At 54.1% G+C, this 22,206-nt stretch overlaps 1 protein-coding gene across 1 annotated transcript in view; it reads right to left on the bottom strand.

The window, feature by feature from the left end:
* LOC138739709 (tripartite motif-containing protein 2-like) overlaps window positions 1-22,206 on the bottom strand; it is a 43,107-nt gene that overhangs the window by 12,203 nt on the left and 8,698 nt on the right. The window contains exons 5-8 of the mRNA XM_069892305.1: window positions 13,985-14,708; window positions 7,825-7,928; window positions 4,044-4,211; window positions 1,372-1,540 (exon numbers count right to left, since the gene is read on the bottom strand). Coding sequence (XP_069748406.1) covers window positions 1,372-1,540; window positions 4,044-4,211; window positions 7,825-7,928; window positions 13,985-14,708 — 1,165 coding nt within the window. The remainder of the gene's footprint in view (window positions 1-1,371; window positions 1,541-4,043; window positions 4,212-7,824; window positions 7,929-13,984; window positions 14,709-22,206) is intronic.

The raw sequence follows: 22,206 nt of genomic DNA on the forward strand, positions 1-22,206 counted from the left end.
AGAGGGGGAAGGGGAGCGCGAGAGGGGGAAGGGGAGCGCGAGAGGGGGAAGGGGAGCGCGAGAGGAGGAAGGGGAGCGCGAGAGGGGGAAGGGGAGCGCGAGAGGGGGAAGGGGAGCGCGAGAGGGGGAAGGGGAGCGCGAGAGGGGGAAGGGGAGCGCGAGAGGGGGAAGGGGAGCGCGAGAGGGGGAAGGGGAGCGCGAGAGGGGGAAGGGGAGCGCGAGAGGGGGAAGGGGAGCGCGAGAGGGGGAAGGGGAGCGCGAGAGGGGGAAGGGGAGCGCGAGGGGTGGGAAGGGGGAGGCCGAAGGGTGGGAAGGGGGAACATGGGGGAAGAAGGAACACGAGGGAGGGGGAAAGGATGAGTGAGGGAGTGGAGAAGGCGAGCGAAAGATGGGGAAGGGGGAGAGAGAGGGGAGAGGGAAAGAGCAGGTCACAGCAAGGGCCTCAATCCAGTCCTGACTCCACCCATCCCAACCACTCCCATCCATGACCTCGCCCCTTCTGATCACATGGCTCCCCAGCCCCACCCCCCCTGAACAGAAGCCCAGACCTCTCCCCCTCCACCATACTTGTCCCATTCGAACATGGTCACTGTTGCTGGAGTTCAAACATGAGCAGTGACCCGACCTGCTCCCCCCCTCCTCAGGGCTAGGGCAGCAAAGGTGGGGGTACACACATCCTTCAGCAGTATAATCGGCAGATGCAGCCTCATGTAGATGAGTTTCTCCACTTTGGTGGCAGATTCTCATCTGAATAATGAGAAATGAGGATGGGTGAGACACGGCGAAACCCGGGGGTGGGGGGGGGAATTGTGGGTGACAAGATCCTGGGGGGGGGGGGGGGGGGTCGCAGGCGAAGAGAGTGATACCTCACGCCGCTTTGTGATGACTGAGGTGTTGGTGTGGGTTGAACGCTGTTTAACAGTAAATATCAGCTTGACGTAATGAACAGCGCCCCTCAACTGTTTACAATTTATGTAAATACCTAATGAAGGCACCAGGTCTGTGAGGTGGGCCACTCAGCCCATCACTCCTAATTTCCCTGTTTTATCCCTGCAACAATTTGCCTCTCACACATGCATTCACTTTTATCTTTTTTGCCATTTGACTACGCTGGGAGAAATTTACAGCGGTAGCTAACCCACCAGTGTATACTTGTGGTGTGGTCGGGGGGGGTAGGGGTGGGGGAACGTGCAAATTCCACACGGCAGCAGGACTCTGGACTCCACCCCACAATCCACAGAGGGACATGGCTTGATGTAGTGCAGATAGCAGTGACATGGCGAAGTGAAGGGCCTGCTTCTGCCATTCTGTAACCCAGCTCGTGTAATATAGATGAAGAGGCAGAGCTGGAGTCATTACCGTCCAGTGTACCTGCAAACTGCCTGTCTGCAGTGCCACGAGTACCAAACCGAGTCACCAGCTTCCCGTTAGACTGGAAAATGAAGACACTGCAGGCCTTGTTGTCCACCACAATCAGATGGCCATTCCGGTCGATGGCCACTCCCCTTGGACCAAGCAACTTCCCCGCACCAATCTTACTCTGTGGGGGCAGGGGGACAGGAGAGGGGGCGGGGAGAGAGGGGGCGGGGAGAGAGGGGGGAGAGAGGGGGGCGGGGGGAGAGGGGGCGGGGAGAGAGGGGCGGGGAGAGAGGGGGCGGGGAGAGAGGGGGCGGGGAGAGAGGGGGCGGGGAGAGAGGGGGCGGGGAGAGAGGGGGCGGGGAGAGAGGGGGCGGGGAGAGGGGGGGCGGGGAGAGGGGGGGCGGGGAGAGGGGGGGCGGGGAGAGGGGGGGCGGGGAGAGGGGGGGGCGGGGAGAGGGGGGGCGGGGAGAGGGGGGGCGGGGAGAGGGGGGGCGGGGAGAGGGGGGGCGGGGAGAGGGGGGGCGGGGAGAGGGGGGGCGGGGAGAGGGGGGGCGGGGAGAGGGGGGCGGGGAGAGGGGGGCGGGGAGAGGGGGGCGGGGAGAGGGGGGCGGGGAGAGGGGGGCGGGGAGAGGGGGGCGGGGAGAGGGGGGGCGGGGAGAGGGGGGCGGGGAGAGGGGGGCGGGGAGAGGGGGGGCGGGGAGAGGGGGGCGGGGAGAGGGGGGCGGGGAGAGGGGGGCGGGGAGAGGGGGGGCGGGGAGAGGGGGGGCGGGGAGAGGGGGGGCGGGGAGAGGGGGGGCGGGGAGAGGGGGGGCGGGGAGAGGGGGGGCGGGGAGAGGGGGGGCGGGGAGAGGGGGGGCGGGGAGAGGGGGGCGGGGAGAGGGGGGCGGGGAGAGGGGGGCGGGGAGAGAGGGGGGCGGGGAGAGGGGGGCGGGGAGAGGGGGGCGGGGAGAGGGGGGCGGGGAGAGGGGGGCGGGGAGAGGGGGGCGGGGAGAGGGGGGCGGGGAGAGGGGGGCGGGGAGAGGGGGGCGGGGAGAGGGGGGCGGGGAGAGAGGGGGCGGGGAGAGAGGGGGCGGGGAGAGAGGGGGCGGGGAGAGAGGGGGCGGGGAGAGAGGGGGCGGGGAGAGAGGGGGCGGGGAGAGAGGGGGCGGGGAGAGAGGGGGCGGGGAGAGAGGGGGCGGGGAGAGAGGGGGCGGGAGAGAGGGGGCGGGGAGAGAGGGGGCGGGGAGAGAGGGGCGGGGAGAGAGGGGGCGGGGAGAGAGGGGGCGGGGAGAGAGGGGGCGGGGAGAGAGGGGGCGGGGAGAGAGGGGGCGGGGAGAGAGGGGGCGGGGAGAGAGGGGGCGGGGAGAGAGGGGCGGGGAGAGAGGGGGCGGGGAGAGAGGGGCGGGGAGAGAGGGGGCGGGGGAGGGAGGGGGCGGGGGAGGGAGGGCGGGGGGAGGGAGGGGCGGGGGAGGGAGGGGGCGGGGGAGGGAGGGGGCGGGGAGGGAGGGGGCGGGGGAGGGAGGGGGCGGGGGAGGGAGGGGCGGGGGAGGGAGGGGGCGGGGGAGGGAGGGGGCGGGGGAGGGAGGGGGGCGGGGGAGGGAGGGGGGCGGGGGAGGGAGGGGGCGGGGGAGGGAGGGGGCGGGGGAGAGGGAGGGGGCGGGGGAGGGAGGGGGCGGGGGAGGGAGGGGCGGGGGGAGGGGGGCGGGGGGAGGGAGGGGGCGGGGGAAGGAGGGGGCGGGGGAGGGAGGGGGCGGGGGGAGGGGTGGTGGGGGCAGGGGGAAAGAGAAAGAATTAGAGTAATCATTTCCAAAGTTGCCATTGCCCCTCTGGTAGCGGTGGAAAGATCCAATGAGGCGGAAAAAAAATAGGGGTTGCTCTGATCTTTTCCACAGTGCTCACTGTGCGCTATCTGTCAGGTGAGGCGGATGTCGGAGTGGGCGTGGGCACTGGGATGTGGCCTGGGAGCCAAGGGGGCAGATCACAAAGAAATATGGGAACCACTGGGTTCGAGAGAGTGGGAGGGAAGGAGAAAGGTGGGTGGGTGGGACAGAAATAGGGAGATTGGGATAGGCAATGAGAACACAGGGAAGGAGGGATGGAGTGAGAGGGACTTGGGAATGGGAACTACAGGTCTGGTCACCAACTCCCAAAGTGTAGGAAGCTGATGGGTGGGGAGGAAGGACGTGTTTACCCTGGGTTGGAGCAGTATGGGTGGGGTATGTGTGGATCCTGGGTTGGTGAGTGGGATGTGGTGGGAGTGGAATGTGCTGACCCTGAGTCTGTGGCAGGATGGGGGATATGTGGAACTCTGGGTTGGTGGGGCATGGGAGGGGGGAAAACACATGAACCTTGGTCAATGAGAGGGGGGAAAACAGAGGGAGGATGGAGAGTGTGAACCTGGGTCAGTGGAAAGGGGGTGGGAAGTTGGATGTGCGGACCCTTTGTCAGAGGGAGGAGGGGTGGGGGGTTGGTTGAATGGGTGGACCTTGGACAGGGGTCTGGAGGGGTGAGGATGTGTGAGGAGAGGATGTATGGACCCTGTGTGGATGTGTGGAAACAGGGAGAGGATGTGTGGACCCTGGGTCAGGGTGGGGGGGAAAGAATGTGAACCTGGGTCAGTTGAAAGGGGGTGGGGAGTTGGATGTGCGGACCCTGTTCAGGGGTCTGAAGAGGTGACCCACCCCCTCGCCAGCCAAACTCCCTACCTTGAACTTGCCATCAGGGCTAAATGTGCTGACCCAGCGATTGTCATAGTCAGCCACGATGATGTCACCGTTGGGGTCCACGGTTACTCCAGTTGGACGCTGCAGTTGCCCTGGGGAACGACCACGAACTCCAAAACGCAGCTTGAACTGTCCATCGTTGGAGAAAATCTGTGGGCACACGGAACCTGTGACTTGTGTATGGAGCCTGCAACTCGCACATGGAACTCATGGTTTGTACATGGGCACATGGAACCTGTGACTTGTGTATGGAGCCTGCAACTCGCACATGGAACCCATACTTTGTACATGGGCACACAGAACCTGTGACTTGTGTATGGAGCCTGCAACTCGCACATGGAACCCATGGTTTGTACATGGGCACATGGAACCTGTGACTTGTGTATGGAGCCTGCAACTCGCACATGGAACCCATGGTTTCAACATGGGCACACGGAACCTGTGACTTGTGTATGGAGCCTGCAACTCGCACATGGAACTCATGGTTTGTACATGGGCACATGGAACCTGTGACTTGTGTATGGAGCCTGCAACTCGCACATGGAACCCATGGTTTGTACATGGGCACATGGAACCTGTGACTTGTGTATGGAGCCTGCAACTCGCACATGGAACCCATGGTTTGTACATGGGCACACGGAACCTGTGACTTGTGTATGGAGCCTGCAACTCGCACATGGAACCCATGGTTTGTACATGGGCACATGGAACCTGTGACTTGTGTATGGAGCCTGCAACTCGCACATGGAACCCATGGTTTGTACATGGGCACACGGAACCTGTGACTTGTGTATGGAGCCTGCAACTCGCACATGGAACCCATGGTTTGTACATGGGCACATGGAACCTGTGACTTGTGTATGGAGCCTGCAACTCGCACATGGAACCCATGGTTTGTACATGGGCACATGGAACCTGTGACTTGTGTATGGAGCCTGCAACTCGCACATGGAACCCATGGTTTGTACATGGGCACATGGAACCTGTGACTTGTGTATGGAGCCTGCAACTCGCACATGGAACCCATGGTTTGTACATGGGCACATGGAACCTGTGACTTGTGTATGGAGCCTGCAACTCGCACATGGAACCCATGGTTTGTACATGGGCACATGGAACCTGTGACTTGTGTATGGAGCCTGCAACTCGCACATGGAACCCATGGTTTGTACATGGGCACATGGAACCTGTGACTTGTGTATGGAGCCTGCAACTCGCACATGGAACCCATACTTTGTACATGGGCACACGGAACCTGTGACTTGTGTATGGAGCCTGCAACTCGCACATGGAACCCATGGTTTGGACATGGGCAAATGGAACCTGTGACTTGTGTATGGAGCCTGCAACTCGCACATGGAACCCATGGTTTGTACATGGGCACACGGAACCTGTGACTTGTGTATGGAGCCTGCAACTCGCACATGGAACCCATGGTTTGTACATGGGCACATGGAACCTGTGACTTGTGTATGGAGCCTGCAACTCGCACATGGAACCCATGGTTTGTACATGGGCACATGGAACCTGTGACTTGTGTATGGAGCCTGCAACTCGCACATGGAACCCATGGTTTGTACATGGGCACATGGAACCTGTGACTTGTGTATGGAGCCTGCAACTCGCACATGGAACCCATGGTTTGTACATGGGCACATGGAACCTGTGACTTGTGTATGGAGCCTGCAACTCGCACATGGAACCCATACTTTGTACATGGGCACACGGAACCTGTGACTTGTGTATGGAGCCTGCAACTCGCACATGGAACCCATGGTTTGTACATGGGCAAATGGAACCTGTGACTTGTGTATGGAGCCTGCAACTCGCACATGGAACCCATGGTTTGTACATGGGCACACGGAACCTGTGACTTGTGTATGGAGCCTGCAACTCGCACATGGAACCCATGGTTTGTACATGGGCACATGGAACCTGTGACTTGTGTATGGAGCCTGCAACTCGCACATGGAACCCATGGTTTGTACATGGGCACACGGAACCTGAGACTTGTGTATGGAGCCTGCAACTCGCACATGGAACCCATGGTTTGTACATGGGCACATGGAACCTGTGACTTGTGTATGGAGCCTGCAACTCGCACATGGAACCCATACTTTGTACATGGGCACACGGAACCTGTGACTTGTGTATGGAGCCTGCAACTCGCACATGGAACCCATGGTTTGTACATGGGCACACGGAACCTGTGACTTGTGTATGGAGCCTGCAACTCGCACATGGAACCCATGGTTTGTACATGGGCACACGGAACCTGTGACTTGTATATGGAGCCTGCAATTCGCACATGGAACCCATGGTTTGTACATGGGCACATGGAACCTGTGATTCCACAATGCACACAGAGCTCACGACTCACACATGGGCACACGGAACCCAGTACTCGGAAAAGGCACGTGGAACCTGTGATTCATACGTGGGGGACACAGAATCAGTGACTCGCAGAAGACATACTGAACCCGTGACACGAACGTAGGCACACAGAACCTGTGACTGCTGCATGGTGCAGGAATCTACATCCCTTTGGAAAGGCAAGGACTGATTTGGAGGCAGCATGGACATGAATGGGAAACTTGATCAAAAAGGATTGATGAGGCCAAGGCAGTAGACACTGGCTACATAGACTTTAATTGGCCCTTTGTGGTAGGCTGGAGGACAGTGTAGTTAACATGGTTAGTATATTTGTGGATGTCACCAAAATTGATGGTGTGGACTGCATAGAGGGTTGCTTAAGGAGACAGCAGGATCTGGATGAACTGGAAAAGTGGGTCAAAGAATGGTGGATGGAATTTCATTTGGACAAGTGCGAGGTGTACTTTGGGAGGTTAAACCAGGATAGGAGTTACACTGTAAATGGTGAGGCCCTGAGGAGTGCTGGAGAACAGAGACTTGGGGTAAGGGTGCAGGGACACCATTCCCTAAAAGTGGCCACACAGGGAGATGAAAGTGTTTGACACACTGGCCTTTGTCAGCCAAAGCCCTGAGTACAGGAGCAGGACATCATGTCACAACTGAACAGGACATTAGGGAGACCATTCGGGGTATTGGGCACAGTTCTGGTTACCCAGCTGAGGGAGGGATGTCACTAAACTGGAGAGGGGGCAGAAAAGATTAACGAGATAGTTACCAGACCACAATTCCCTGACCTTTACTATAGCTATGGACAAGGATAAAAGCAGACAAAATGGGAAAGTGGTTAATTGGGGAAGGGCTAATTACGATGGGGTGAGGCAGGAACTAGCGAGAGTTATCTTGAGAGGCTGGTTAGATTGGGACCTTTCTCCTGGAACTTAAGAGGCTGAGGTTCACCTTACAGAGATTTATAAAATCCTGAGGGCATGCCATAGTTGTTATCCCCAGGACAGGGGAGTCGAAAACTAGACAGCACAGGTTTAAGGTGAGAGGGAGAGATTTAAAAGGGACCAGAGAGGCACTGTCACATAGGGTGGTGAGTTTGTGGAATGAGCTGCCAGAGCACCTGGTAGCTTTTAAAAGAGATTTGGATGGTAACATGGATTCAAAAGGTTCAGAGGATTCTGGGGCAAATGCAGACAATTAGGACAAGCTCTGGAAGGCAATGGTGGTTAGCAGGGTGCAGTTGGGCCAAAGAGCCTGTTCTGTGTGCCAGACTCTGATGCTATCCCCATTGAACTCGAGACCCTCGCACGATGTACCCAGTCCTCGCGTTTCCCCACCCTGGGAGTCAGTTCAGAGGGAACCACAGTCTCTGTCATTTCATTACCTGGATACACTGGTTGTTGCTATCTGCAACCACTATACGGTTGTTTCCTGAGGCAGAGATGCCCTGCAGGTTGGTGAACTCTCCCTTCTCCCGACCACGGCTTCCTGAGGAGAAAACAAGCACAGCCGGTCAGAGGCCAGGAGATAGGTGGGAGTCAGCCAGCACGGGAACAGGTGGTTGTAGAGGGTGCTGCAGAGAGTGTCTACTGAGTTGGTATGGGTGGAAGTAAGAAATAGGAATAGAATCACTGTAGTAAAACACGAAAGTGTGCAGACACCACTCAACTGGGAGTCGTCTGCAGGTCCCCAAATAGAGGACCAGATAAGCAGGCAGATTATGGAATAGTGCAGGAAATACAGCATGGTAGTTATGGGAAACTTCAGCTTCCCTAATATTGACTGGCACCTCCTTACTACAAGAGGGATAGATGGGGCTGAATTTCTCAGGTGCATCCAAGAAGTATCTCTGACACAGTATTTGGACCAGTTGTCAAGAGGAGAGACCATACTGGATCTTGTTCTGGGTAATGAATGTGGTTAGATGGTCATATTGGTGAGAGTGGCCACAGTTCCCTGACCTTTACTATAGCTATGGACAAAGATAAAAGCAGACAAAATGGGGAAGTGTTTAATTGGGGAAGGGCTAATTACGACGGGGTGAGGGAGCAACTAGCGAGAGTAACTTGTGAACAGACGTTCAAGGGAGAAAGCACAGAAGTAATGTGGAGAATTTTTAGGGACCTCTTGCGCGGGGTTCTGGTAAAAACACAAAATACTGGAGAAACTCAGCAGGTCAAACAGTGTCCTTTATGTAGTAAAGGCAGAGCACAGAACTAACTTTCACTGTTTGACCTGCTGAGTTTCTTTAGTTCAACCAGTGTCCACAGAATTCTGTCTTTTACTTCCACGGGTTCTGGATAGTTTTGTCCTAATGAGATGGAAAAAAAGTGATAGGAAAAGGGAACCTCAATGGAAAAATCCTGATCACATTTACTCTGTCTCTCCCCCTCAATTTTAAATAGCTCTATCAAGTCTTTCCACATTCTTCTACATTCCAGGGAATAAAGTCCTAAACTGTTTAACCTTTCCTGCAACTCAGTTCCTGAAGTCCGGGCAACATCCTAGTCAATCTTTTCTGCACTCTAACTGAACACAAGACTCCAAATTTGGCCTCCCCAATGTCTTATACAACATTACCATAACATCCCAACTCCTGTACTCAATACTTTGATTTATGAAGGCTAAAATGCCAAAACCTCTCTTTACAACCCTGTGATACCACTTTCAAGTCCCTCTGTTTGACTGAGAGCGTCAGGATCACCCGTGTGGCAGTGAGCCCTGAGAAGGTCAGTGGAGTTTGGCCGGTGGTGTTTGGGGAGTTGAAGAATGCAGTGTTGTGTCTAGTGAATAAAAGAAAATCGACTTCACGGTGGTTGAAAGAAACGAGTGAGTGTGTTCTTTATTTGTTTGTAAGCTGTGGGAAATCAGTAGTGTTACAAGTGGTGACCCTGTGAGTTCACATGACCTTCTAATTTAAAATGGATAATGAATGAGGATAAATTCCTTCGAGGAGCAGACAGGGAGGTCAAACTAAAGACCCCCCCCCCCCTCTTTGTTAATAATGCACCAGCATGGTTCATGATCCTTGAACTGTGTTTCTCTGCCCTCAGTGTAACGAGTCAGAAGACAAAGTGCAGTTACTTGTGGAGCGCCTTCCAGGACAGGTTGTCCTAGTGAATCCGGATGGTCATATCCCATATGCTAGGATTAAGGCAGCTATTCTGTAGTGAACTCGGCCATCTAGGGAGATTTGTATTGCCCAATAACTAGCTGATGGCAGCCTAGGCAATAGGCAACCCTCACAGATGTTCAGGAGATGGTGCAGGCGAACTGGAACAGATCCTGTCGAAGGTGATTTTTGGAAACGGAGGTTCCTTCGATGTTTACCTCGCATTTAACCATAGAACAATTACAGCATGGAAACAGGCCATTTGGCCCTTCTAGTCCACACCGAACTAATGTCTTTCCAATGTCCACTCTTGATCATGCCAACCTCATTATGGCCACGACCTCTGCATTGAAGATAGGATTGGCTTCTTTCCCCCAGTCAACAGGAGCAAATGAAACTGGAACAACTGTTGACTGCGCCTTATGAAGTACCAGCACCTTCTCATGAACTCCTTCCAACTTGGTTGGAATCGTGGTAGTGGAGGACATGGTAGAAGCAACATATTTGTTGGAATCACTGCTGCCTGGTCCTGTCAGCCACCTCACGACTTCGACATATGGCAGCCGGGAAACGACCAGGCCCAGCAGTAGAGGCAACTGCTGCCCATGGGTACGTCGGCCGCCGTCTTTTTCTCAAAGACCATCTCACGGGTGTTCAATTTCTTGTCCATTCTGGTGCAGAGATTTCAGTGCCATATGTAGAAGTCGTAAGGTGGCTGACAGGACCAGGCAGCAGCACCAAATCTCTGATGATTCCAACAAATATGTTGCTTCTACCATGTCCTCCACCACGATTCCAACCAAGTCAATGGAAGGAGTTCATGAGAAGGTGCTGGTGCTTCAAAAGGCGCAGTCAACAGTTGTTCCAGTTTCATTTGCTCCTGTTGACTGGGGGAAGAAGCCAATCCTATCTTCAATGCAGAGGTCGTGGTCATAATGAGGTTGGCAGGATTTCAAGGTTTGAGTTCCAGGGAAAGGTTGTGCAGACTAGGGCTTTTTTTCTCTGGAGCGTAGAAGATTGAGGGGGGACTTGATAGAGGTGTTTATGATTTTAAAAGGGACAGACAGAGTAAATGTGGATAGGCTTTTTCAATTAAGAGTGGGGGAGATTCAAACTAGAGGGCATGGTTTAAGATTGAAGGGGGAAAATTATAAGGGGAATATGAATAAAATTACGCAAAGGGTGATAGGGATGTGGAATGAGCTTCCGCCAGAAGTGGTTGAGGCGGGATCATTGGTTACATTTAAGGAAAGACTGGATAGTTACATGGAGAGGAGAGGACTGGAGGGGTATGGACCGGGTGCTGGTCAGTGGGACTAGGAGGGTGGGGATTTGTTACGGCATGGACTAGTAGGGCCGAACTGGCCTGTTCTGTGCTGTAAGTGGTTATATGGTTATATATGGCATGATCGAGGGTGGACATTGGAAAGACACTAGTTCAGTGCGGACTAGAAGGGCCAAAATGGCCTGTTTCCGTGCTGTAATTGTTATATGGTTCCAGTTAGCCTGCAGTATAGTTCCATGACCTCATTGTTTTTCCTTACTTCCACGACTCTGTGCCCGTTTCCTGATGAAAAAAAAATAAGACCTTCCATCTCTTTTGGCTTCATACAAAGCCGACCACTCTGATTTTCACGGGGACCAATTTTGTTCCTTACAATCCTTTTGGTCTTAATATCCCTGTAGAAAACCGAGGATTTTCCTTCACATTGTTGCCAAAGCCACCTCACGACTTCTTTTTCCTTCCTGATCTCTTTCTTGAGAGTTTTCTTGCATTTTTTATTCTCAAGTACCTCATTTGCTCCGTGTTGCCGATACCTGTTATAGCCTCTCTCTTCTTCCGAACCAGACCAGATCCCCAATATCCTTCGAAACCAAGTTTCCCTCTGCCTGAAGATACACAATCTGAGATTACTGATCTTTTCTGTTCCTCTACGGATTAAAGGCACCATCAACATTCATAAGGAACCTTAGTTTTTGTGGGGTATTTGGATCTGTTTAAAGAAGAGGGTGCAGAGCAGATTTAGGGTAATAAGGATCAAATGAGGTGCTTGAGTGTTAAAAAACAAGGGGAATCAGGAGATCGCTTCAAGAAGACGTGAGGTTGCTGTGACAGATACATTCCAAAGGGTTTCTACAGGGGTATTAAGAGCAAAAGGGACAAAACTGGTCCCCTTGAAGATCAGTAATCAGCTATGTCTGGAGCCAAAAGAGACAGGGGAAATCTTAAATGGGTATTTTACTTAGAAAACAGGCTCAGAGTCTATGGAAGAGAGGCAAACAAGCAATGAGGCCATGGAGTTAAAAACAGGAATGCTGGAGGAACTCGGTCAATCTTACAGCACTCATTGGAGGTAAAGTCAGTAATACTGACTTTTTGGCCTTAGCCCTTCATCAAAGTAAGGTCATAAAGCCTATACAGATTAAAGAGGAGGAGGTGTTTGCTGTTTAAAGCAGATAAAGGTGGATAAATCCCAATGGCCTGACAAAGTATTCATTCAGACCTTGAGGGAGGCTAGTGCAGAGGCCCTAGCATATATATTTAAAATGTCCTTCACCACAATTGTGGTGTTGGAGGATTGGCGGGTAGCTCATATTATTCTATTGTTTAAAAAAGGCTTCAATAATAACCCAAGAAATGATAGGCTGGTGAGCTGACATCAGTAGTATGCAAATTAATGGAAGGTGTTCCAAGAGATCAGATAGACAAGTATTTGGATAGTTAGGGACTAATTCAGGAATGTCAACATGGTTTTGTGCATGGTCCTGTTTAACCAATCTGATAAGAGTTTTTCAAGGTGATAAGAAAGAAAGTTGATGAAGGAAAGGTCATGGATGTTGTCTACATGGACTTCAGTAAGGCCTTTTGCATGGTTCCACATGGGAAGTTAGTCAGGAAGGTTCAGATGCTCAGTAATCACGATGACGTAGTGAACTGGATGCATGACGTAGTGAACTGGATGCGACATTGGTTTTCTGTGAGAAGCCAGAGAGTGGCAGTGGATGATTGCCTCTCTGACTGGAAGCCTATTACTAGTCCTGTGCCTCAGGGAGTGGTGCTGGGACCATTGTCGTTTGTCATCTGTATCATCGATCTGGATGATAATATGATCAATTGGATCAGCATTGACAGTGAAGAGTTTTCATAGTTTGCAGAGGGATCTGGGCCAGCTGGAAAATAGGATGAAAATGGCAGATGGAATTTAATGCAGACAAGTGTGAGGTGATGCATTTTGGAAGGACAAATCAAGGTAGGACATGCACGGTAAATGGACGGGCACTGAGGAGTGCGGTAGAACAGAGGGATCTGGGAATACAGATACATAATTCCCTGAAAGTGTCGTCACAGGTGGATAGGGTTGTAAAGAGAGCTTTTGGCATATTGGCCTTCGTAAATCAAAGTATTGAGTACAAGAGTTGGGATGTTATGGTAAAGTTGTAGAAGACATTGGGGAGGCCAAATTTGGTGTATTGTGTGCAGTTTTGGACACTCAACAACAGGAAAGATATCAATAAGATAGAAAGAGTGCAGAGAAGATTTACTAGGATGTTGCCCGGACTTCAGGTACTGAGTTACAGGTTAGGACTTTATTCCCTGAAGCATAGAAGAATGAGGGGAGATTTGATAGAGGTATACAAAGTTATGATGGGTATAGATGGAATAAATGCAAGTAGGCTTTTCTACTGAGGTAGGTGAGATACAAACCTGAGGTCATGGGTTAAGGATGAAAGAGGAAAAGTTTAGGGAGAATATTCCGTGGAACTTCTTCACAGAGAGTAGAGGGATTGTGGAACAAGCTGCCAGCTGAAGTGGTGATTGTAGGCTCAATTTTAACATCCAAAAAAATTTGGACAGGTACATGGATGGAGGGTTATGGACTGGGTGCAGATCAATGGGACGAGGCAGGGTAATAGTTCGGCACAGACCAGAAGGACATGTTGTTGTGCTTCAGTTTTTTATGGGTCTGTGGTTAGCACGGCACTATTACACCATCACTGACTGGGATTTGAATCTGGCGACATCTGTAAGGAGTTTGGACGTTCTCCCCAAGTCCTCCTCCAGGTGCTCCAGTTTCCTTCCACCATTCAAAACATACAGGGGTTGTTGGTTAATTGGGTGTAAATTAACAACACAGGCTCATGGGTCAGCAGGGCCTTTTACCATGCTGTATGACAACACTCAGACTCCCAGCACCTCCTCTTTGAAACTTGGCTCTTTACTACCCCAGTTCACTTGCCCCCATGTCTTTCTCCACAGCCAATACAGATGAGAAATACTAATTTAGGATCTTGTCAATCTGTTTCTCTCTGTCCACATACTCTCTCTCTCTCTCTGTCCCCTCTTTCTCCCTCTGCCCCCTCAACCTCAATCACTGTACATCCCCCTCCCACCAGTTGCCCAGAAATGGCCAAATATCCTGGCCTGACTCACCCACACGGAAGATCAGCTCATCCTCGATAGGGTTGTCCTTCCTCTTACTGGCACTGTACATGCTGGCAGGGCGCCTGACAGCCTTTTGCCGGATGTGCCCACTGCCTGGTGACTTCACCCGCCGCCTTACATCATCCGGTGATTGCGAAAGGTCAGAGGGTTTGGCAGCTCTGACCCGGAAGGGGCTCCCCTTGACCGGCTGTCCGTAGAGGGTGACGGACAGGATGTGGTCACCCTCTGTCCGCAGGGTGTAGAGAAGGTCATAAGTGCCATTCCTGTTGTCCACCACCTCGCCCCGGGTAGTGCTACCATCAGGAGCTGTGACCTGGGCCTGGACCTCTGCGCTGCCGGACTTCACCAGTTCACCATCCTTGTCCTTGGTGGTAATGGTGACCGTGGTCTGCTGGCCAACCACAGTGTTGCGTAGGCCTTCACCAGAAGCTACTGTCTGCCGGGCCACGGCACTGGTGGTGATGAGAGCACCCAGGTTGTGCAGTGATTTGCGCACCACCTCAGTCTCCACCACACACTCCAGGTGCTGGTTCTCCTGTGGCTGCAGTGGGAAGTCCTCGGCTGCCAGCTCGCTCAACGTCTCGTTCATCTGCTTCTTGACCAGGAGAACCTCCGCCTCTGTGCCCTGGCTCAAGGCTTGCTCTGTGAACTCCCAACTGCTCCGAATCTTCTCCCGACCCTGCATCAGATGCTGCAACTGGGCCTGAAGGACCTGGGGGCAAATGTCAGGGCAGGTTGGTGAGGGCAAGGGTTGGAGTTGGTCACTGCGAAGGAAAGGGTCATGATAGGGGCAGGTTGCGGCAGAGATAGGTCTCAGCGGTGGTGAGGGTTGCACACATCGTGGAGGGGGTAAGGGTAGGTCGCGGCAGGGCAAGGGTCAGGGTGAGTGGCAGCGGGGGCAAGGGTCAAGGGTGAGTGGCAGCAGGAGGAAGGGTCAGGGGCAGGTTGTGGCGGGGGTAGCTCACGATAAGGACATAGGTCGGGATGGGAGGCGGCAGGGGCAAGGGTCACAGCAGGTGGCAGCGGGGGCAAGGATTGAGGCAGACCTATAGAATACAATCCCTGATCCATGACCAGCGGTTGCCTCCACTGCAACCTGCCCCAACCCTTGCCTTTATACCTTGATGAAGGGCTCAAGCCCGAAACATTGGTTTTGTATCTGTATCTTTGATGTACAAAGTACAGTGTGACCTGCTGAGTTCCTCCTGCATTATGTTTTTACCATGACCATTGACGACTCAAGCAACCAAAAGAGGATTCAGCTATTCCTCACCCTGACCCCGTCCCCTCACCCCAATCCCATCTCACTGCCCCCTTATTCTGATCCCATCCCCCTCACCTCTATCTCAGCCCACTGCCCCCATTCCACTGTCCCTATACCCCAACCCCATCATGTGCTTTCCCCCCACCCCTCTGTGCTCCCTCTGAACCCCTCCCTCTTGGCTCAGCATTTCCCTAGTCATGTGCTCAACTTGGACCCCTTCCTCCAGCCCTGAGTTCCCAGCCCTGAGTTCCCACCCCCCGACCCCCTTCCTCCGGCTCTACAATCCTACCCCCAGTCTTGCGTTCCCCAAGGCCCCTCCCAGTCCCTCACCTTCTGCTTGCCGCTGCAGAGATTCTCAAGACCCTGCACCAGGCTGGACTTGCGCTGCTGCAGGACCTGCTCCAGCTCCTCGAAGGTTGCACTCAACTCAGCGACCACCTGCTCCTTCTGCTCCGTCAGTTGTTGGCAGATCCTGTGGATCAACTCGATGGCTGCAGTCAGCTGGGGGAGTCTGGGGGGAAGAGGGGGAGTCAGCTATGGGAGTCTTAAGGAGAGGGGGAGTCAGCTGGGAGAGTCGGGGAAAGGGGGAGTCAGCTGGGAGAGTCGGGGAAAGGGGGGAGTCAGCTGGGGAGTCGGGGAAAGGGGGGAGTCAGCTGGGGAGTCGGGGAAAGGGGGAGTCAGCTGGGGAGTCGGGGCGTCAGCTGGGAGAGTCGGGGCGTCAGCTGGGAGAGTCGGGGCGTCAGCTGGGAGAGTCGGGGCGTCAGCTGGGAGAGTCGGGGCGTCAGCTGGGAGAGTCGGGGCGTCAGCTGGGAGAGTCGGGGCGTCAGCTGGGAGAGTCGGGGCGTCAGCTGGGAGAGTCGGGGCGTCAGCTGGGAGAGTCGGGGCGTCAGCTGGGAGAGTCGGGGCGTCAGCTGGGAGAGTCGGGGCGTCAGCTGGGAGAGTCGGGGCGTCAGCTGGGAGAGTCGGGGCGTCAGCTGGGAGAGTCGGGGCGTCAGCTGGGAGAGTCGGGGCGTCAGCTGGGAGAGTCGGGGCGTCAGCTGGGAGAGTCGGGGCGTCAGCTGGGAGAGTCGGGGCGTCAGCTGGGAGAGTCGGGGCGTCAGCTGGGAGAGTCGGGGCGTCAGCTGGGAGAGTCGGGGCGTCAGCTGGGAGAGTCGGGGCGTCAGCTGGGAGAGTCGGGGCGTCAGCTGGGAGAGTCGGGGCGTCAGCTGGGAGAGTCGGGGCGTCAGCTGGGAGAGTCGGGGCGTCAGCTGGGAGAGTCGGGGCGTCAGCTGGGAGAGTCGGGGCGTCAGCTGGGAGAGTCGGGGCGTCAGCTGGGAGAGTCGGGGCGTCAGCTGGGAGAGTCGGGGCGTCAGCTGGGAGAGTCGGGGCGTCAGCTGGGAGAGTCGGGGCGTCAGCTGGGAGAGTCGGGGCGTCAGCTGGGAGAGTCGGGGCGTCAGCTGGGAGAGTCGGGGCGTCAGCTGGGAGAGTCGGGGCGTCAGCTGGGAGAGTCGGGGCGTCAGCTGGGAGAGTCGGGGCGTCAGCTGGGAGAGTCGGGGCGTCAGCTGGGAGAGTCGGGGCGTCAGCTGGGAGAGTCGGGGCGTCAGCTGGGAGAGTCGGGGCGTCAGCTGGGAGAGTCGGGGCGTCAGCTGGGAGAGTCGGGGCGTCAGCTGGGAGAGTCGGGGCGTCAGCTGGGAGAGTCGGGGCGTCAGCTGGGAGAGTCGGGGCGTCAGCTGGGAGAGTCGGGGCGTCAGCTGGGAGAGTCGGGGCGTCAGCTGGGAGAGTCGGGGCGTCAGCTGGGAGAGTCGGGGCGTCAGCTGGGAGAGTCGGGGCGTCAGCTGGGAGAGTCGGGGCGTCAGCTGGGAGAGTCGGGGCGTCAGCTGGGAGAGTCGGGGCGTCAGCTGGGAGAGTCGGGGTCAGCTGGGAGAGTCGGGGCGTCAGCTGGGAGAGTCGGGGCGTCAGCTGGGAGAGTCGGGGCGTCAGCTGGGAGAGTCGGGGCGTCAGCTGGGAGAGTCGGGGCGTCAGCTGGGAGAGTCGGGGCGTCAGCTGGGAGAGTCGGGGCGTCAGCTGGAGAGTCGGGGCGTCAGCTGGGAGAGTCGGGGCGTCAGCTGGGAGAGTCGGGGCGTCAGCTGGGAGAGTCGGGGCGTCAGCTGGGAGAGTCGGGGCGTCAGCTGGGAGAGTCGGGGCGTCAGCTGGGAGAGTCGGGGCGTCAGCTGGGAGAGTCGGGGCGTCAGCTGGGAGAGTCGGGGCGTCAGCTGGGAGAGTCGGGGCGTCAGCTGGGAGAGTCGGGGCGTCAGCTGGGAGAGTCGGGGCGTCAGCTGGGAGAGTCGGGGCGTCAGCTGGGAGAGTCGGGGCGTCAGCTGGGAGAGTCGGGGCGTCAGCTGGGAGAGTCGGGGCGTCAGCTGGGAGAGTCGGGGCGTCAGCTGGGAGAGTCGGGGCGTCAGCTGGGAGAGTCGGGGCGTCAGCTGGGAGAGTCGGGGTCAGCTGGGAGAGTCGGGGCGTCAGCTGGGAGAGTCGGGGCGTCAGCTGGGAGAGTCGGGGCGTCAGCTGGGAGAGTCGGGGCGTCAGCTGGGAGAGTCGGGGCGTCAGCTGGGAGAGTCGGGGCGTCAGCTGGGAGAGTCGGGGCGTCAGCTGGGAGAGTCGGGGCGTCAGCTGGGAGAGTCGGGGCGTCAGCTGGGAGAGTCGGGGCGTCAGCTGGGAGAGTCGGGGCGTCAGCTGGGAGAGTCGGGGCGTCAGCTGGGAGAGTCGGGGCGTCAGCTGGGAGAGTCGGGGCGTCAGCTGGGAGAGTCGGGGCTTCAGCTGGGAGAGTTGGGGGAGGGGGAGTCAGCTGGGAGATTCGGGGAGAGGGGGAGTCAGCTGGGAGAGTCAGGAGATAGGGGGTCAGCTGAGAGGGTCTGGAGAGAGGGGTGTCAGCTGGGAAAGTCTGGGGAGAGGGGCTCAGCTGGGGGAGTCTGGGGAAAGGTCAGCTGAGGGAGTCTGGGGAAAGGGGGTCAGCTGAGGGAGTCTGGGGAAAGGGGGTCAGCTGAGGGAGTCTGGGGAGAGTGGGGTCAGGGAGAGTCTGTGGAGAGGGGCTCAGCTGGGGTGTCTGGAGGAAGAGGGATCAGCTGGGGGAGTCTGGAGGAAGAGGGATCAGCTGGGGGAGTCTGGAGGAAGAGGGATCAGCTGGGGGAGTCTGGAGGAAGAGGGATCAGCTGGGGGAGTCTAAGGGTGAGAGGGGGTCAGCTTGGGGGAAGAGGGGAGTTTCAAGTTAATTATGGAAAAGGATAAGTCTGGGCCTTGATATGAGACTCTAAAATGAAGAAAGGTCAAATTTGATGAATGCGTGGACTGGGATAAGTTGTATTTGGTCAATGATGTGCAAGGTAAGTGGAGAACCTTCAAAGGTGAAAGTTTGAGAGTACAGAGTTTGTAGGTTTCTGTCGGGATTAACGGCAAGGTTCGCAGGCATAGGAAACGCTAGTGTTTGAGGGATATTGGGGATCTTGTTCGGAAGAAGAGAGAGGTGTATAACAGGTATCGGCAACATAGAACAAATGAAGTACTTGAGTATAAAAACTGTAAGGAAAACCTCAAGAAAGAAATCAAGAAGGAAAAAAATGACAAGGTTGCTTTGGCAGACAATGTGGAGAAAAATCCCAAGGATTTCGACAGGATAGTAAAGGACAACATTGGTCCCCTTGAAGATCACGGTGGTCGGCTTTGGATGGAGACAAAAGAGATGGGGAGATCTTAAATGTATTTTTCATCAGTATTCAATCAGGCAGAGTTATGGGAAGTGAGGAAAACGAGCAGTGAGGTCATGGAACCTGTACAGATAAAAGAGGAGGAAGTGCTTGCTGTCTGAAAGCAAATCAAGGTGGATAAATCCCCAGTGCCCGACAAGATATTCCCTCAGACCTTGAGGGAGGCTCATGTAGAAATTGCAGTGGCTCTGGCAGAAATATTTAAAATGTCCTTAACCACAGGTGTGGTGCCAGAGGATTGGACAGATGCTCATGTTGTTCCATTGTTTAAAAAAGGCTCCAAAAGTAACCCTGGAAATTATAGGCCGGTGAACATGACGTCAACAGTGGGTAAATTATTGGAAGGTGTTTTAAGTGATCAGATATACAATTATTTGGATAACTAGGGACTGAATAGGCATCATGGCTTTGTAGCTTGTGTTTAACCAGAGTTTTTCAAGGAGGTTACCAGGAAAGTTGACAAAGGAAAGGCTGAGGATGTTGTTTGTATGGGCTCATGGCTTTGTAGCTTGTGTTTAACCAGAGTTTTTCAAGGAGGTTACCAGGAAAGTTGACAAAGGAAAGGCTGAGGATGTTGTTTGTATGGGCTCTAATATGGCCTTTGACAAGATCCTGCATGGGAGGTTAGTCAGGAAGGTTCAGACGCTGGGTATTCATGGTGAAGTGGATTGGATTCATCAATGACTGGATGAAAGAAGCCAAAGAGTAGTGGTGGAAGATTGCTTCTCAGATTCGAGACATGTGACTAGTGGTGTGCCTCAGAGATTAGTGCTGGGCCCAGAGGGATCTGGACAAGCTGGAAAAATGGGGTGAAAAATGGCAGATGAAATTTAATGCAGACAAGTGTGAGGTGTTGGATTTTGGAAGGACAAACCAAGAAAGGACGTACATGGTAAATGGTGGGGCACTGAGGAGTGCGGTAGGACAGAGGGATCTGGGAATACAGATACATAATTCCCTGAAAGTGGTGTCAAAGGTGGATAGGGTTATAAAGAGAGCTTTTGGCATATTGGCCTTCATAAATCAAAGTATTGAGTACAGGAGTTGGGATGTTATGTTAAAATTGCTTTGGGTAGGGTGTAGGTCAGTGGGACTAATGGTTCGGCACAGACTACAGGGGCCGAGGCCTGTTTCTGTGCTGTAATTGTTCTTTGGTTCAGCTGGTGAAGTCTGAGGGGGGAAGGAGTCATTTCATTTGTAGTTGGAGTCGGAGGTGGGGTGAGTGATTGGTGAGTACCAGTGATTGGCTGGTTTAAAAGGGGCCCGGAGAGCAAAGAGTTAAGCTAATTAAGAGTTGAAAAAACACACAAATGCTGGAGAAACTCACCTTAAGCCCTTCATCAAGGTGTGGGGGAATGTTGGTGATGTATCTTTACCTTTGCTACATAAAGGCACTGTTTGACCTGTTGAGTTTCTCCAGCATTTGTGTTTTTTTTTCACTTAACCACAGTGTCAACAGAATCCTGTGTTTTACCAGTCAATTAAGAGTTGATTTGTGGGAGTGAGTAATTGGGTAATTGAGTAAATTGTCAGGGACCAATAAAAGGAGGGGTCGCTAAAGGAGCGGCTCAGTGTAGGCGCGGAACTTTGAAGCTTCGGCGAGCAGAGGCTGAGAAAGAGCTAGCTTGCTACGAGAGCAGTAAGAGTAGGTGAGGTAGATAATTAAACTTAGATAATGGAATCAGCTAGGGCAGTGGGTTGCTCTGGTTGTGGGAGGTGGGAAATCTAGGACAGCGTACTTGCCCCTGACGACTACATCTGCAGAAAGTACATCCATCTGCAGCTGCTTACAACCAGAGTTGGGGAACTGGAGCAGGAGTTGAACTATGGATCTTGAGGGAGGCAGAGGTCGTGGCAGACAGTGTTAGGGAGGCAGTCTCCCTATAATTAGGGGGCAGGGAGCTGGGAGATTGTCAGGAGATGGAATGGGAAGATGTAGACAGTGCAGAGTGCCCCTGTGGCTGTTCCTATCAACAACAGGTATACTGTTTTGGATACTGTTGGTGAGGACCTAGCAGAGACAAGTCGAGGTGGTCATGTCTCTGATGCAGAGGCTGGCCCCCTGGCTCAGAAGGGAAGGGGGAAAAGAAGAGAGCTCTTGTAATTGGGGACTCGCTGGTTAGGGGAGCAGATAGGAGAATTGCTGGACAAGATCGGGGTTCCTGGTTGGTATGTTGCCTTCCAGGTGCCAGGGTCAGGGACGTGTCAGATTGAGTTCACAGCATTCTGGAGGGGGAGGGTGAACAGCCAGATGTTGTGGTCCACATGGGGACCAATGACATAGAATGGAGTAGGGATGAGATCTTGAAGAAAGAATATAGGGAGTTGGGGAGAAGTTAAAAAGCAAAATCTCGAGGGTAGAAATCGCAGGATTGTTACCTGTGCCACACACTAGAGAGGGTGTAGGAATAGGAAGATGTGATGGATGAATGCGTGGCTAAAAAGTTGTTGCAGAGGGCAGGGCTTCAGATCTGTGGATCATTGGGATCTCTTCTGGGAAGTTCTGACCTGTACAAAAATGACGGGCTGCACTTGAACTGTAGGGGGACCAATATCCTGGCAGGCAGGTTTGCTGTTGGGGAGGGTTTAAACTAGTTTAGGGGGTGGGGGAGATCCAAATGAGAGTGCGGAGATTAGGGTAAAAGGAGAACGAGATTTGAAGAGAGAGAGGAACCAGATTGTTAAAATTAATGAAGGAGAGGTGGTAGTAAAAGAAGATGGTAATCAAAGGAGTGAATGTGGGGGACATTCTCCCAGTATATATTTCAATGCAAGGGGCATGGTAGATAAGATGGACGAGTTTAGATCATGGATTGACAAATGGAAATTTGATATTGTAGTCATCAGTGAAAGTTGGTAGCATGAGGGGCATGATTGGCAGCTAAATATTCCAGGATTCCGTTGTTTTACATCTGATAGAACAGGGGGGAAATAAAAGGTGAAGGAGTCGCATTGCTTGTAAGAGAAAACATTACAATGGTGCTAAGGCAGGAGAGATTGGAGGGCTCATCCAGGGAGACGATTTAGGTGGAAATGAGGAATGGGAAAAGCATGAAAAAACTAATGTGGGTGTATTATAGACCTCCTAATCGACAGAGGGAACACATTTGTAAGGAGATAGCATATATGTGTAGTAAACATAAGGTGGTGAATGTAGGAGATTTTGACTTTCCACACGTTGACTGGGACGCCCATCCTGTAACAGGGATGGATGGGTTGGAGTTTGA

The sequence above is a fragment of the Narcine bancroftii genome, chromosome 7, assembly GCF_036971445.1.
Source record: "Narcine bancroftii isolate sNarBan1 chromosome 7, sNarBan1.hap1, whole genome shotgun sequence".
NCBI lineage: Eukaryota > Metazoa > Chordata > Chondrichthyes > Torpediniformes > Narcinidae > Narcine > Narcine bancroftii.